The following is an 18,582-nucleotide window of genomic DNA, read 5'->3' as shown; positions in this document are numbered from 1 at the left end:
GTGGATTTAGTGGGTTGATGATCTGGCAATACGCTTCTAACATCTATACAAGCGATGCCTACACTCACCTTCATGTGAACTGAACCATGTTCAAGGTAGAGCTTCAAACTTTATTCACCTATTCTGAATAGAGAAGGACTTAATTAATGCCTTAATTCTGCAATTGGTCTGGGGACAGTTTAAATCAAACCAACTTCTCATCTGTCTCTTACCTGTCGGCGTTGCAAGAATTGCTCCCCCGACGAATGTTCTATTTACCGGTTTGTTATTATCAAATCTTTCTCCTGACTGAAAGAATGGGGGACAGGAATTAGAGGTATATAACATTGTACCTCATACTCAGGTATCCGCCTCACAAAGTGAAACACGCAAACTTTGTAACTCACCTGGGGATAAAGGCGAGTGTTACACCCAGCGGTGATTTTTGGATTGTTCAGGGTAAGGGTTATCAACTCGTGATTTCTTAAGTCTTGGTCCCGCTGAAACCAGGATAAAATGGAATTCCTATTATTTATTGTATTTTTACTCGTTATTCTACTAAAAGTGACCCCCGCCCAACAGCGCCCGGTCTCACCTTTATAGGTTCGTCACATTGGACAAATGGATGCTTGTAGCCGAGGGAGACTTCGCTTCATACTCGGCGTAGCTCCAAACAGTGTTTGTACACGGAATGGCGGGTAATTAGTATTCGGCGTCAGTAGTTACAAGGAGGAGCCTCGTCAGTTGCACGCCGCCTAGGCCTGCGTCATTACGCCCATGGCGGGGTAGTCAAGGTTACCTGACGCTATGCGCGGCTCCGAAAGCGAGCAATCCGTGATAGTGCGGGATTCGGTTTCTTAACTCGCGCAATGCATATTTGGGCATTCAGAATTAATTCCGGTTTGGCAATATATACAATTTTTATGAACATAGAAACAATCATTGGCATATTTGAAAAAGTGTTAAGATGTATGTAACGTACAAATTCTCAAAGTTAAAATGTTATACATAAACTTGAAATGACAACAATATTCCATAGGCACAATTTACAAATGTGAGTAAACATATCACGTTACTCCATGGTTACATGAAATAGGTTAGAAGGTTGGATAAGTCAGTACATCTGTCCCACCCTTATCTACTAACCTACACATCGTGTTTGAGTCTGAGTAATCATGTCTAAAGTCGGCAAATTACATCCAATGCTTATCATAATTGGCCCATTTGCCTATTAGTTTCCTCAGTCTCATTCAATCCGTTTCTCACTGAATCTAATAAGTGTATCCAGCGACACTCCTTGTATTTCAGGGCATGGGACATTGAACCTCCCCTTGGGTTAGTGTGTATTTTTTCCAAGACCCACCACTTTATGCTCTGTGTACTGTGGTTGTTACTATGAAAATGTTCAACCAGTGGTGCTCCCTGTGTTTTACACCTCACCCTGCTCATGTGCTGTAAGATGCGTGTCTTTATTTTTTGTGTTGTTTGGCCCACGTATAGCTTGGTACATGGGCACTTTATTGCATAGATTAGATGGGTACTATTGCAATTACTGAAGTCCCGTAGTTTATAAGTCCTACCGGCATGGGTGAACTTAAGATCCGGCTGTTTTTCTGATTCCAGAAATGCGTGTACCACCTCATCTCTCACATTTCTTCCTCTTTTGAACGCAAAGATCGGTTTCTCTACAGTTTTTAATTCACCTGCCACCAAGTTCCAGTATTTTGATATGATTTTCTTCACCTCATTACTTTTGGTGTTATAGGTCGTGACACACACAATGTTATTCGCATTCTCTTTTTTCTCCTTGACCTCCAGTAAGCTTGCTCTAGGACTGTATCTGGAATCAGAAAAACAGCCGGATCTTCGGAGTATGCTCAGTTTACCACCCATTATTGGCCATTACAAATGTGGTTCATGTAAGGCTTGTGACAGTTGTCAAGAAGGAGATAAGTTCACCCATGCCGGTAGGACTTATAAACTACGGGACTTCAGTAATTGCAATAGTACCCATCTAATCTATGCAATAAAGTGCCCATGTACCAAGCTATACGTGGGCCAAACAACACAAAAAATAAAGACACGCATCTTACAGCACATGAGCAGGGTGAGGTGTAAAACACAGGGAGCACCACTGGTTGAACATTTTCATAGTAACAACCACAGTACACAGAGCATAAAGTGGTGGGTCTTGGAAAAAATACACACTAACCCAAGGGGAGGTTCAATGTCCCATGCCCTGAAATACAAGGAGTGTCGCTGGATACACGTATTAGATTCAGTGAGAAACGGATTGAATGAGACTGAGGAAACTAATAGGCAAATGGGCCAATTATGATAAGCATTGGATGTAATTTGCCGACTTTAGACATGATTACTCAGACTCAAACACGATGTGTAGGTTAGTAGATAAGGGTGGGACAGATGTACTGACTTATCCAACCTTCTAACCTATTTCATGTAACCATGGAGTAACGTGATATGTTTACTCACATTTGTAAATTGTGCCTATGGAATATTGTTGTCATTTCAAGTTTATGTATAACATTTTAACTTTGAGAATTTGTACGTTACATACATCTTAACACTTTTTCAAATATGCCAATGATTGTTTCTATGTTCATAAAAATTGTATATATTGCCAAACCGGAATTAATTCTGAATGCCCAAATATGCATTGCGCGAGTTAAGAAACCGAATCCCGCACTATCACGGATTGCTCGCTTTCGGAGCCGCGCATAGCGTCAGGTAACCTTGACTACCCCGCCATGGGCGTAATGACGCATGCCTAGGCGGCGTGCAACTGACGAGGCTCCTCCTTGTAACTACTGACGCCGAATACTAATTACCCGCCATTCCGTGTACAAACACTATTTGGAGCTACGCCGAGTATGAAGCGAAGTCTCCCTCGGCTACAAGCATCCATTTGTCCAATGTGACGAACCTATAAAGGTGAGACCGGGCGCTGTTGGGCGGGGGTCACTTTTAGTAGAATAACGAGTAAATATACAATAAATAATAGGAATTCCATTTTATCCTGGTTTCAGCGGGACCAAGACTTAAGAAATCACGAGTTGATAACCCTTACCCTGAACAATCCAAAAATCACCGCTGGGTGTAACACTCGCCTTTATCCCCAGGTGAGTTACAAAGTTTGCGTGTTTCACTTTGTGAGGCGGATACCTGAGTATGAGGTACAATGTTATATACCTCTAATTCCTGTCCCCCATTCTTTCAGTCAGGAGAAAGATTTGATAATAACAAACCGGTAAATAGAACATTCGTCGGAGGAGCAATTCTTGCAACGCCGACAGGTAAGAGACAGATGAGAAGTTGGTTTGATTTAAACTGTCCCCAGACCAATTGCAGAATTAAGGCATTAATTAAGTCCTTCTCTATTCAGAATAGGTGAATAAAGTTTGAAGCTCTACCTTGAACATGGTTCAGTTCACATGAAGGTGAGTGTAGGCATCGCTTGTATAGATGTTAGAAGCGTATTGCCAGATCATTAACCCACTAAATCCACCCCCTCTTTTTTAAATCATTTAGGCTGTCCCAATTCCCCCAGTCCTGATGAAGACCCGTTTTTGACGCCCCACGTGCGCTTGTAAAGGGTCGAAACGTCGACAAGTGTTTGGATCTGTCATACAAATACCCTGTATCTAATATTGATTTATGCATTATACAGATGGTTTAATTGAAACAGTACAGACCAAGTTGAATTGCTGTTTTGTGTTTTTTCCCCCTTGTATATAAATATGTATAATTATTTGATCACATCTGCGCCGCCAGCACTGAGCACTTAAAGTCACTTATTTCACTTTCACTTCGTTGTACAGTCTAGTTTGCAATTTGTAAAGAGTATTTATGAGTGACTACAATTTATAAAATAGTGCATAAATACATAGAGGATGTGGTTGTTGATTTTGGGTTATATACACACTACATATGTTATGAGTGAATATAAGAAATTTTGAACACCCGAAGGAACCAATTGTTATAAATACTGTGTTTTATTGTAGCCATGTCATTCTGGTGACCCCACTTGAGGTCATTCTGAATATTCACTCCCAAATAGATGAACTCCCTGACTTGCTCTAAGGGGGCAATTGTTCATTGTGATACCACCTTTAAAAACTTTATGTTGGTTAAAAGTCATAAATTTCGTTTTCGACACGTTGACTTCGAGACCACCCTTGGTACAAAATTCCTCAAATTTTCAGCGCTCTCTGTAGCCCACTTTGGATCTTTGAGATTATCAATGTGTCGTCTGCGAACATTAAAATCGGGATTCTGGACCCAGCTTGAATCGGGGCATCAGTATTCACACAGGACATGCAGTCAACTACGCTATTAATAAACACAGTGAACAGGGTCTGCGCTATGACACAACCCTGGTGCCCCCCGCTCGACAAGGAAGGAACTAGTCACTCGTCCCTGAGAGCCCCATCGTATCTTCGCATAATTGCCCTCATTCAGTATAATAAGAAGTCAGTAGATCACTAGGTAGGCCAAGATCATGTAAAGTTGCCCACAAGCTGGAGCGGTGAACAAGATCAAAAGCGGTTTTTAGATCGACAAAGGCAGCATACAGACTGCCTTTGCCCAGAACCACCACTTTCCATTCTAATAATACAAAACGGAACACCTGGTCGATGGTACTAGTGGCTGCACGGAAACTGGCTTGCAACGGTGACAGTATATTAGTCATCAACCCACTCCTGAATTTTGTTGAGAATCAGTCTCCCTATTATTTTTTGTGCTGAATCAATCAGGCTGATGGGTCGATAATTCCCCGGGAGAGACTTATCACCTTTTTTATACACGGGATAATTTCAGCTCCTTTCCACGAAGCCGGTACATGGGCTCCTCCTGCAATCACATTAGTCAATATTAGTATGTACTTTCCCCATCTAACTTTATTGTGGAGAAACACATCAGCAGGAATGCCATCTTGGCCGGGTGCCTTCCCAACTACCACAGCTCCAAGCGCTTCCTCTACGTCCCTGATGCTAAATGCCTCTTCTTCATAAAACACTTAACTTAATCCTGCTTCGGTTGACTCAAGTGGGCTACAAGTATATTGTGGCTCAAAATGTGTAACCCACTCTTCCTGTGACACATGGTCGTGTGGTTGATCTGGAATACCCTCCCTGCCCCACTTTATGATGTCCTAAAATTGTTTACTGTTTATCCTGGCACTAGCCTCTTTGAGATCCTGCCATCTTTTTTCATCCCAGGAGCGTTTGGCTATCAACCTAGATTTTTTAATATGCTAGCCTAGCTGCGCGTACTGCAGCTGGATCGCCACCTCTAATTGCATTTCCTAAAAGAGCTCTTGACTGCCGGCAGAGTTATAGCAGCGACTGGATTTCTGGTTGGTCACTTTTCCGGATTTATTAGATTTGATGGAATATGCTTTCATATGAGAAAAGAAACTGTCATGGAACCCAGTAACAGTTACAAGACCTGAACTAGTACAACCTGCACTATCCAGCAATAATATGGCATTGTCAACATCCATAGCCATCGAATCTAGGGCCCCTGGTTTTTCCACTATAGATGACCACTTCAGTCGTCTCATGTCGTTGGTAGGGACAACGTCATTCAAGTGTAAAACCAGCTCTGTACTGGATAACCTTGCCGTCTGCCACCAGCTAGAAGACACACAAGGGGATTATGATCGCTTTCGAGTCAAACCCTCACTTCCATGTCGTGAATAGTGTGCCAGAGTCCTAGACTCACAAGTATATAATCGATTCTACTTGCACTGTGTCCATTACTGAACGTGTTAGACCCCAATCTATCAAGGGAGGTTCTAACATTCAGGGCCCTCAGTCCCTCCTCAAAACACATAGAATTTATTTGGATAGCCACCTCAGACCATTTCTTTATTGGAGCAAGCTCCAGTTTTGGTACTCCCCACTTAGCATCTTCCTCATCAATGGTAAGCCACTCATCACAGATGAGTGGTTCAAATGTTGAGTTAAAATCACCCGCTACAATTATATAACTATCTAGTGAGTGTAGTTCGAGGAGGTCCTCTAAAGCCGCTAAAACTTGAGACCTGCCCCCTCTTGAACCCCTCACATAGATGTTATAAATGTCGACTTCGCCTAATAATGCCATAGATAATCTCACTGCTTGAATATCAATACTATTGGAAGATAATTCCTGGATATTAATACCCAGTGCTTGCCGTACCCAGTTGGTCAGGCCACCTGAGGGACGGCCTTTAACCCCTTTTGTTGCTGGCACATAGTAATTTAAAAAGCCCACCCGATGTAGCGGGGATAAGAGCCAGGTTTCTTGGAAACAACAGATGTCAAAAGAATCAATGAAGTTGAGCCACTCTGGTGATGAAAGTTTGGAACTAACTCCTGCAATATTCCATGATACCAGGCTGTCTCTATTGATAGCATGACTACTGGATAGTAAGTCTGCAGGATACCCTGTAGTCAGGCCACTGGGCCCTGCTCGTGAAACACTTTCAGATGATTGCAAGGTTGGGTTATACGTTAACATGTTTGGCATACCTGAGTTCCCACTAACTCAACTCCTTTGGCCATTTTCTTTGGATGCTTACACATCTTCCACATTGCCAATTCGGGATCTGGGTGCTATATTCAGTCAATCACTTCATTCAAGCATGGAACTACCTATTCGCCCCCCTTCCTGGTGCTCTATATTGTCGGAGGGCTTGCTAATGAGCTTGGACTGTCGAAATTGGATAGCTGAATGACCCGGTGGGCAAGTTCTATATTCTAGTGCTAGCAAATTTGTGGCTAATGCCTCACTCCCAAAGATTAGTTCAATACAGTCTAGGGGGTTTGAAGGGGAAGTGAGCCTACGTGCTTTTATGATGTCATCCCTTATCACCGAACGGCAGCCTCTAACATGCCGTGTCCAGTGAATAGCCTTGTTGATTAATGAGTCTTAATTTTCTATTTTATTATACCCCAGCTTTGGCACATTCACCATGATGATACGCTGATTATTTTGCAACTTGGCAAAACCATTTACCCCCCCTTCCATCACTATAGGCGTACTGATTAAATGAGGGTATGCCATTTTTTATATTATTACCACCCTGTGGCTGCATCTGCATCCGGGATGTGTCGTTTGGTAGAGGATTAACAACTGTATTGGTGTTCAACCCTACCTTTTTTCTACAGGGAATCACTATACTAAGATTAGTATGCTTGGTCAACTCACTACATGAGAGGGTCGCTTCTTCCTGCATATTTCTGCCACAAGGGATGGCAGTTTTTACCTGGGCTGTGGATTGATTACAATGAGTGACAGTGCTACAAGTAGAACAGATAATGCTAGGGGACCTACCCTTCATTAGGAGAGTAATCATAGATCTCAGGTTCTCCATCATTGTCTTCATGGACCCTAATTCGGTCCGGAGCGAGTAAACAGCTTGGATAATTTGTGAATTTGTGGCCTGATTTTCGTCCTGCCCTTTATTAGTTGCAATTGTGGATTCCAAGGACTGGGAGGTTTCCTCCGCCTGAGTGCATGATAATATCGCATATCTATTTTTAGTAATAACTATGGGATCGATTAGTGAGTGATGACAGCCACCCAAATCCCTAGGATTTGAGCTGGTATCAGAGGGGACTTCCTCCCTTCCCGGATTTGCTCCACTCACATCTATATTTTCCTTAGGGCACCCTTTGCGTTTATGAAACATGTTAGGGATGACTGGATGTTTTTTTAGCTCTCCCTGGGAGGATGTACTATGCTAGATGGGGACTTATCTGTCACCCCTTGAGGATTTGACTCACTCACTGGAAGGTCCTCACATTCCTCTATGAGTGTATCAATACGATCCAATACGCAATTGCTAGCTGGGTGTTTAAATACTTTCTTTGCTTTTTTCTCTTTGCGAGTTTTGCCACCCAATCCTTCATCTCCCCCCCTTCCATAGACTTTCTTTTCCCCATCCCTACAAACAATGCTCGTTCTTGATGGGATTTGCACAAGTCAACAACAGTTATCAAATGGCATTTAACCAGAAATTTGCAGAGTCCAACGGGAGGGATAGGAAAACAAAAAAGACGCCAGAACAGTACCGTATCAGTATCAGTATCAGTATTGACTCAGTCCCAAAATGCCTGTCCTCAACTACAAGCATAACGGGGGTGGCCCTGCCCTGCCTCTTCCTGGCATTGACGGGTCCGGGCGCCGCCCACGCTGCGGGAGGGCTGCTCGGTATTTAAATGCCACCCGCGCTGCGGTGACGCGATCAACACGCGTTGCCCAGCGCCTGCTTGGGTTTGTAGTCCATGGTATCAATGTTTGTAGTCCTCCTCCTCGTGGGCCGTTCCCCTCACGGCACGACGTGGCCTGGAGGCGGAAAGTGCACTACGCCGTTCCCCTCACGACTAGATTGGCAACAGGGCGAGAGTCAGTGCAGGGCAAAGCCGTTCCCCTCACGGCTGTCAATCAAATTAGTCAGCAGCTGTATTTTATGAACATGTAAACCTTGCCTTATAGGTACAACACAGCAATGTAACACAGAGAGATAGACCGATATTTTCTGAGAGAAGATCACGGCTGTATCTGAGATGTAGAATGATCATCTGTGTATGCTAAGGTACGGGGTCCACTCAGAGGTGCAACTAGAGCCAAATTTCAGTGGGGGGCCTAAGGAAAAATTTCGGGGGGGGGTCTTCAAGCAATAGGCAGAGTGGAGCTGCAGGGGCTCTAAGAAGGGGTGAAAACAACCAAGCCTCGTAAACAACAAATGGTCTTTTAACCCCTTGCGTGCTGCGGACTGCCGTCTGACGTCACGATGGGCGTGTGCGAAGGCCGGCCGGGGGCCGCCCACTCTTAAATTCACCCACACATCTTGAAAATGTGTGCAGTGCGGAAGAGGTTAAAGAGCTGTGAAGTACTCGGGTGCGGCTGTGTGTGTGCCCGGGAAGCTGTCTCAGCCCGGGCTGCCACACACGACTGGGTGGAGAGGGGGAGGGCTGAAGCCCTTTGAGCGTAATGGGCGTTGCGCGCCTGGGCCCACTGCTAAACCCAGAGATCTTGGTTGTATAATCAGTTTTGCTTCCGTAGAAGGGGAAAGGGATTAGGCTATTCTGTCCTATAATATGACGGGGCTTTTCATAATATACAGTTTATTGACAATGCTGATGGTATTTTTGCTAGGCAGTTGTTTTCTGATTGTGGCATGTATACTGCATTTCAGAGCATAATAGTTTAAATAAACATTCCAAACTTCCTTTGTGTCTCTTTCATATGTTATTGAGTACGAGTGTGTGAATGAAAGGGAGTGCACCACGATCCTTGAGAGGGTCGGGAGTTTTATGTTCTGGGGTTGTCAATTCACTTGTTCCACTGGTTATGCGTAGTAGGGCAAGTGAGACACTACAGCTTGTCGGACTTGGGGTCATGGAACCGCGTTGGTATGGTGACACATTCCCTATCTACTAATGTTCCATGGTCCCAAGCATAGTTTTGTTTCTGAGCAGAATCCCTGCAACAAGCTGAGCCCTGAAAATTACTCCGACACAACATAGGTATGGTGGGCTCTGGAGGCCAGTGTATCTTCACCTCTTCAGGAACTTTTGGTTATTTCTACTAACGTGAAAGGAGTATGTACTATATATATTTATAAGGAAATTTGACCTTACTGCTATTGGAATATTACTCTGGGACTCCCAGCTTGACAACTGGGAATAATTAAAGCATATGAATTTGTGAATTAAACCATTGCTTGATAATTATAGTTACAGGTAATTAATTTGTTTCATCTATATCTACAGTGCTTCAGTATTGGCATAGTTATAACCTTCACATGCAAGCCTTCCGCCTCCCCTGTCAATGCAGCTGATTTATTACTTTCTCTGGTAATAACATTTGCTCTATGAATGACTCTGGGCAGTTATGTTCGCCATAACTGTTGCAGTGGAGGCTGGGTGGCTAAACTGTATATAGTGCAAAAACAAGTTGATGGACAGAATGCAGAACAATGTCATACATTCACCCCAGTACAGATATCTGGGCCTAAATCCATCGTTTGTTTTGCACTCCACACCACCCCAGTTCAGACATGGCCATATACAAATCAGCCTTGACCCTGTGCCTCATGGGAACAGTCCAGTCCAGCCCGAACTGCCAAGCCATGTCTTTCCTGGACCGGAATCAAGCATCCTAGGACCGTTTTCTGGCTATCAGCTGTCATGAGCCAGGATAGCTTGACTCAGATCTCTGTACTGGAGTGAATGTATGACATTGTTCTGCATTCTGTCCATCACCTGTTGTTTTTGCAATTGTCACCCCGAGTGGTTCGGGTATGCTCAGACGTGAGTCCCGTGCTCTCCATGCCACTGGAATCGAGCTATCCAGGCTGATGAGGGCTGAAAGCCAGAAACCGGTCCTTGGATTCTTGTTTCCAGTCCAGGGAGTACCTGGCTTGGCAGTTCGGGCTGGACTGTTGCCATGGGGCACAGGGTCAAGACTGATTTGCATATGGCTGGGTTCAAACTGGAATGGCATGGTGAGCAAAAAAACGATGGATTTAGGCCCAGATCCCTGTACTGGGGTGTATGTATGACATTGTTCTGCATTCTGTCCATCACCTGTTGTTTTTGCAATTTTAAACTGTATATAGTAGCATTGTAGCATAACTGTTTTGTTGACAAGTATTTCTATCCTGAAGCATGGCAATGTGCTAAAAGACTTTAATGACTAGTATTTAACACTTTAATAAACAAAAAAAGTGTCTAGAGAAATAGGTTTTGCCACAGTGGGGAGCAACAAACTCAAGCTTATGAGACGACCTCACTGGGACGTTTAAAGAAAGCCCTCACTCACCACCTAGTGATGACCTGCTTCATCATCGGGCTTCACCAAAGAGACAGAGTGTCTCTTTGGTGTGCTGCGACGCCAGAATTACTGCGGAGCGGGATAATGAGTTATGGGCGTGTTGTGTGATACTAAACTAGTGAGTGATGACGGTATTAAAGTCAGTAGTGTATCACAATGAAAATTTTATTCTATGACCACTAAAGACAATGATTAAAATAATGTGTATGGAAGCAGTCCACGTTAAGTTGAGTGGAGGATTCCTATGCATCAGTCGACACAACACGCCCTTAACTCACTATCCCGCTCCGCAGTAATTCTGGCGTCGCAGCACACCAAAGAGACACTCGGTCTCTTTGGTGAAGCCCGATGATGAAGCATGTCATCACTAGGTGGTGAGTGAAGGCTTTCTTTAAACGTCCCAGTGAGGTCGTCTCATAAGCTTGAGTTTGTTGCTCCCCACTGTGGCAAAACCTATTTCTCTAGACACTCTTTTTTTGTTTATTAATGATTGACCGGGGATCAAGAGTGTCACACGACTCTCCCTACCTCTCTTCTTATTGAATTATAGTATTTAACTCTGTCTTTATTACTTTTTAAAGTCCTTAACATTAAATAGATAAGCTCACATGTTGACCAGTAGTGTGCCTCTTGGAGAATGCAAATCTGCTATTAAAACCAAAATTATTGTGGGATTTATTTCAATAAGGGAGCCACTTGACTGGGGCTATGTCATTTTTACTGAAGCAATAGCCTAGTAATTTCAAGCTACTACCAGCGCATCAATGAAAATGATGCTTTATCAAAAAACAAGCCGGGCTTTGAGAACATTAACCCTCCCGCAAGAGAGAGGCGATCGGCTGCCCTGAAGCTACTTTTGTATTATTGGGCAGCTTGTCTGCAACAGATAGGTGTCGTGCTGGTAGTTGATAGATCTGCTAGGGAGGATGGCTTACCTTTTATATACCATTTAGCCATCGGGGAGAAAGCAACAGGACTTTTTCTCAGACCGCTGAAGCCCAGCTACTACAAAAAAACCTCCTTTAAGTGTTTAAAAGCAGCCAGAACGGTATGGATAAAAGTTCCCAAAGTTAACAGATATACCCCTTTATGTGGATCTTCACTTTTTCCAGCTGAGGTAACCAATAGCATGGCTAGATAGTGGGAACAGGTTGGTATTCAACGGGTGGCGAGTTTATACAATGATAAATTAAAGCTAATACCCTTCTTGGAACTAGGTCAGAAATGGGCGATGATGAGATTGATCTAGACATGTCATTGGAATTGAGGAAAAACATCTTTTTGGCTGCGAATCTGAAAGCACAACAATATAAGACTCTATTTAATTTGTATTATACCCCGGCAAAACTTTTCGACTGGGGGAAAAGAGAGACCAATGAATGTCCAAGATGCCATCATAGCCCCGCTGACGGTATACACATGTTTTGTGAATGGAAATTTTTGGGCAAGAATCGATTAAGTTTGTGATTACTATCAGCCCACCGATTATATTATTTGGATATGATAAGCGAGCAGAACTATCAACACATAGGGATTTTGTATTCATTACAATAGCAATAGCTTGATTACTGATAGCCACAGCCTGGAAGGATTCAGAACCCCCTGTGAATACTGCTTGGCTTCAACGTTTATTGAGCATACATGTCCTGGAAATGGCTTTGTATAAGAACAAAGGGTTGGCGGGCAAGAGAGAAAGGGGGTAGGATCTGGGCACCTATGATCAACTAGCTCAAAAATAGATACGAGGAGCCATCAAACAGGTTAGTATGCTTTTTGCTCTGTTTATTCTGGTATGGATTTATCTAATTTTGTACTCCCTGCCTCCCTTTTCTTTGGTTTTTGTTTATCTTGCCGTTTTTGTTTTTCGATATAATCAATTATCACTGGAAATGGAAGGCTATAAGTCGATTGTTTTCTTGAACTATAACTTATTATTTTCTATTTGCTGCTTTTCGACTTCAATGGAATATAAGTATGGAACCCAAATGTGTAATATCTTTTGTGTTTGATGAAGTTTGCTGATGTAACTTGTGGCTAATAAAAAAAAACTAGAAAAAAAAGAAAATGATGCTTTATAAATCTACAGCACATTATAATCTGAGAGGATAGCCATGCTGAAGAACTGTTGCTAGACGTGTATTTACTTTCTTGTCGTGCAAGCAGAATTTTCTGTTTTCTCTTCTGTGGTTGTGATATGATTTTAAGTTTTAAGGTTGTTAAAGTATTTGAAGAATATGAGTATGCTATCTTCTCTTTATGTTAGTTACAAATATTCAGGCCGTTTCAGATATTCTGCCAATTCAGTTGAGAGCTGCAACTAAATATGCTTGTATATTTACTTGTTTTAGGGCTGGCTCCTCCAGTTTGAAGTCACCGTGGCCAATGAATGCCTGTAGACTTGCAGAACACCATGATTTTGTGTCAGAACCTAAACGACCTGTAGAAGCTTCCTACTCCTCACAATCCTTTTACAGTAACGACTCTATAGCTGCTGGTGAAAAACAGAACTTTCACAACGGCGCAGCCACTCAACAGAAAATAGAAGAACTTTATCATGGACTTACAGGCTTGGATCTTGAGGAACAATGGCTTTGCCTCAATCGAAATGATAATGCCAACTGCTATAATATGCAAACCAATGAAAATTCAAAAATGCAATTTCAAGATTATCCATTCACAAAGAATGGTTTCAATCCACAGATAGGACTTTCAGATGCAGTCAAGGAATCTGGTGTAGATAATTACTCCTATAGTCGGGAAAAGGTGGTTTCCAAAGTTGCAGATGTACAATTACATCAAAAAAGGGCAGAAATGTTGCTTTCCCAATTTAATAGGTACTGTGAAGATGCAGATTACTGTAGATTTCCTGAAAGCTCACACACTAATAAATCCAAACACAGTAAATGTTCAAACTTCAGTGTTCAGGATGCAAAGAAAATATCAACTGCGGCATTGGAAGCATCTTTGGAAACAGAGACTTATGCAAAACTATTCAGTCTTAAACATGCAAACTCGAAAAAGCTTGACGACGTGATCCCCGAACCGCAAAACTTAAAATTTTCAAAAGCTACAGCCCTTATGTCAGAAAAGCAGTTGACAAAGGAAAATACTTACGCTTCTGATTTTGGTTTAAAAGAATATGGAATAAAAACTCATTTGGTGTGTCAAGGGAGCAACGATTATGGCAATAGCTTAGAAAAACAGCTCTCAAAACATGAGCAACAGAACACAGAATATTTTAAATCAGTTGGGTTGCTTCCATGTTCAACTGCATCAAGTGTAGTGAATATTAACAGACCAAGCTGGTTAAATGGACAGTCAGAAAATAGCACTTCGGCTCCCTATCGACATCCGAGTTCTTTGATGAAGCTTAACAGTCACTTGTCAACTTCTAAAAACTCTAGCCACCCATCGGATTTTCCTCAGGGACCCTCTACATCATTAGCTTCCAATAGTAGTCCAGTGTTTCAGAAGTATTGCCAAGATAACCCAGCTATGTTTTCTGGCTTTGATTTCAGTTACAACACAGAACGCATGCTGCCCACTAATCAACTGGATAGTTTATCTAAGATTGGAGAGCCTAACCTATTTGATTTAGTGACTGACAAAAAGCTTAAGCAGCTTAATGGTTTTTGTGATAACTATTCATCTATGCATTATGGACCTGTTGATAATATCATCAAACAGAATTTTCAGGTCAAGCCACCAAATACACAATATGATCCCGAAAGTCAAAAACACATAGAAGGCATGACACATATTCCGTATCCAGATTTATTGGAAAGTCAGGCTCTGTATAACAATAGCCATAGACAAGGAAGTGGAGACAGCAATGCTGCTACTAATAATCGTGTTTCCAGGGCCCAAAACACAGGATTTTCAAATACCTTTATGATGGGGGACCTACGACAAAATCAAAATATCCAGCCACTGGGCACTAATGGATTTTCTGCAAGATCACACCATCTATTTGGCCACTCAGTCGTACCTCTAATGGATTCCTATGACTTGTTTTCATATGAGGATATAGGCCATTTATACCCCTATTTCAGTGATATGATGTATGGTGAAAGTGCAATTCCTGGTTTCTTACCAACATTTGGATTTCAGAGACCAATGAAAACCCGAAGTGGACCAGCTAGTGAACTTCACATTCGACTCGAGGAATGCTATGAACAGTGGAGAGCTATGGAAAAAGAGAGAAAAAAGGTAAAACAAATCAGTTTTGGAATAATAACTCTTTGATGAATAGCCATTGAAAAATAGGCAAATCTCTTTTATTGGTTTAGTAATATTTAGTTTAGTCCTTTAAGACCACTTTGGCTGCCTAGCCTATCCATTGTTTTTCCAAAAGACATACATAATATATATTCAGTGAGTGGCTTTTGATAAACCTCTTCATCCATTGGTCTGTAAAATTGTCTTTTACATTTTGCTTCTGCCCACCACACCATGCAGCATTGTACAGAATGTTAGCGCACTTTACACACTGACTCCCCTTTGTTGGAGTGACTGCAGAAAGCCTGTGCATATAGTTCACATCTGCCTACAACTAGTTCCTTTCTCTTCAGTGACACATGTGGTTGAAAGTATTTTTTATTATACTTTGAATATTCATTTTAAATACTTGCTATTTATTTTGCTTGCACTTCAGGTGTTGTGGTAAATGGTGATTTATTTGTTGGCTTCTTTTTTAAAGGTGCTGCTATAAAGTGCTTGTTTACATTGTAGCTGCCTGCAATTTGAGTTCTTGGTTAGGTGGTGATTTTTTCATGAATAATAATAATACAATGCAAGGCCCTACTAAAAGGTGTGTTATTCAAAATTCTCAAGTATTGTATCTTTTATAGATTTCACATGCTTGAATCTTCCCTGTCGTCATGGTGGGAGTCCCATGGTAACAGTAAAAATAGCAGTACTAAATACATTACCATGGCATCACTTTAGGGAACCGTCAATAAATGTTCCGGTGTCTTTAGTATGAGTACGAGTATGAAAAAGGCTTTATTTCGATAAAAACATATCTTAAAAGCATGAACATAAAACTGTACTTTGACATCATGAAAAGATTAGATTTTTCGTTGACATTAACACCTAGGTGCCAACTACTTACCATTTTTCTTAAAAAGTACACATATTACATGACAGATAAAATGCAAAGTAGAAAAGTAGGAACTACTTGCACATAAGAATAAAATCAGAAATTAAATATTTTCTCTTAACCTTTTCGATCTGATGGACCAAGCCCATCTCAAAAACTTGGACAACCCACATACATACAATAATCGAGTATCGGTTTTAAAAATGCGCAGCGCTACAGAATGGTGTCTAGTATCCAGTTCTCTACATAGCGGTTTGAGCGAGCGATTCCTCTGTGATTTGTATGCCGGACATTGCGAACAGGATGTGTGCCATTGATTCTATTCTGGTCTCACAATTTGGGCAAAAAGGGGATGTTTGAAAAGGGATTTTCCATCGGGCCGTAAATTCACGTATTGGCAATATGCCAACCCTAAATTTGAAATACAAAGCCCTGTCAAAGGGCTTCTGAATAATGTCAAGATAGGGTTCGCAAAATGCAACATCCTTGGTCCTCAAGAAATCATCGGTTAATCTACCTAATTTTGGATCAGAGTTGCATTTGCTAGCTACCCAACTCCAAAAAAGTCTCTTCAGTGCTGCTTTTGGTGGGGCAGATCTATTTTCCCATGCATCGTTTAAGCCCAAGTCATAAAGCAAGGATTTAACATCTTTGAGCCACTTGATTTTATGCCATCCCATCATAGACATTACTTCTGACAGGCCCTCCGCATACTTTGCTAACTCCGGCACTCGCCACAGCCGAACCCATAATAAGAGCGGTCGGACTTTAGCCAGGTCATTGATCGAATGACATCCCAGATCCTATAACAATGGGACCGTAGGGGTGCTCTGAGAAAGTGCCATTAGATCTTTAAGGAATTTACTTTCAGATCTTATTAACTGTTCCATATTACTTGTACCCCACAGTTCGGCTCTGTATAGGGCCGAACTTACTCCTCTTGCCTTGTATATTGCGATAACCGGGGCAATGGGTCTAGTAGATGAAGAGCGTTGTTCCTTGAGAATGGCTCCCACTACCCTTTTGTGGCATAGAAGCATTTTCTCTATGTGGGGGGTCCACTGCATGGTATTGGAAATGCGTATTCCAAGATAATCAAATAAGGTACCCCTTTCCAATGGTACGATGTTTAAAACTGGGGTCCTGCTAAGCTTTTTTGGTGGGTTCAGTACCAGATACTTGGTTTTATCTGTGTTCATTACAAGCCCTCTCAAAATACAGAAGGACTGGAAACTATCTAGGAGGCTCTGGAGGCCCACAGGGGACTTAGAGATGAGGAGTGTATCATCCGCGAATAGGAGAGTTGGAATTAGCTCGCCCGCCAGGGATGGTGCATCAGATGGACTTTTCAGCAGGTGTTCCACCACGCCGGTCACATAAAGTGAGAACAGAGTGGGAGCAAGGACACATCCCTGGCGGACACCCATATTCACTGGAATTCTGTTTGTCTTCTGCCCCTGTTGGCCCCACCTCACTTTGGCGAAGTTACCATCATGGAGCCTCACTAATATTGACAAGATATTCGAGGGAATCCCCATTTCGGCCAGCACCCTCCCTGGGTACCAAGTCGAAGGCAGTCTTTAGTGTCAGAGTTACGTCATATGATTAACGTCATATGCCTTACAAATGCTAATGCTCCTCAACGGCTTCTGTTTCTGAAAAGGCTCCAGTTGATATAGCGGGTAAAGCACTCCTAAGTCCACCAGGGAAAGAGTGTTACCTCCACCGATTATCACCACGGAGGACATCCAGGATGTGGATCAGCAACAAATAAAGGAAGGTGAAATCCATACTGACGTGGACACTCGTGATGAATGGGATGACTATATAGCTCCCATGCCACCATCTCCCATCCCACCTCCTGCGGGTTCTCCACCTGCAGACATCGGTGGCTTTCACAATCTATTAGAGCGCGCCTCCAAGCACTTCAATCTGCTTATGCTGGCTAAACAGACTGAATGTTTTTTGTATAACTTTAAGCAGGCACTCCGCGTTCCATCAGGGCTATCCCCATAGTGATTTTTTTTGTGGCAGAAGGGCCTTAAGCTAATGAAAACACCAGCTTCCATTCCAGCGTGATTCCAAAGCTGGACAAAAAATACAAAGCCCCTGACAACTCGCTCACATGCCTTAATGATCATCCTAGGCCGGACTCTGTCTCTTCTGAGCTCATTGAGATTGCCATGGATTTTCATCTACCACCTTTCGCCATATGGCAGGAGCAGCAGTGCTACATCATCAGGGTCGGCTGAGAACGACCACCTTTCATCCTGACGTACAGTCCAAAGTACTTGATATTCCCTTCGATGGAGAGTGCTTGTTCAGCAAGCACATAGAAGGGGTGCTACAGTCCATAAATGCAGACGGGTACACTGCAAAATCACTAGCCACTCTCCAGCAACACCGCGTCCATTCCTTTCGAGGTAGAGTTTGGGGGCAATTACAAAAATGGAAGTCCGTCTCATCATGCAAAGGGATGTTAGACTTCTTCCAGCACTTATACATCCTGGAATTCGTTCAGCACCCTCCAAATGCCCCACAGTAGAAAGTTCTGCTTCGCCATCTACCCAATCTGGATAAGGAAAGAAAATCACTCCTTTCCAAACACACCATATAGGAGGTACCCCTCAAACAACTCAATCAGGGGGTTTTAT

The 18,582-nt window shown here is 42.6% G+C and overlaps 1 protein-coding gene across 3 annotated transcripts in view; it reads left to right on the top strand.

The window, feature by feature from the left end:
• The window catches only part of MEIOC (meiosis specific with coiled-coil domain), a 1,190,863-nt gene that overhangs the window by 774,515 nt on the left and 397,766 nt on the right, over positions 1 to 18,582 (top strand). For all 3 annotated transcript variants that reach the window (XM_078645159.1, XM_078645158.1, XM_078645160.1), the window contains one exon: positions 13,176 to 15,036. In XM_078645159.1, coding sequence (XP_078501285.1) covers positions 13,176 to 15,036 — 1,861 coding nt within the window. The remainder of the gene's footprint in view (positions 1 to 13,175; positions 15,037 to 18,582) is intronic.

Source organism: Lissotriton helveticus, chromosome 5_1, assembly GCF_964261635.1.
Source record: "Lissotriton helveticus chromosome 5_1, aLisHel1.1, whole genome shotgun sequence".
NCBI lineage: Eukaryota > Metazoa > Chordata > Amphibia > Caudata > Salamandridae > Lissotriton > Lissotriton helveticus.
The sequence above is the reverse complement of the archived record's forward strand: the minus strand, read 5'-3'. Positions and strand labels throughout refer to the sequence as shown.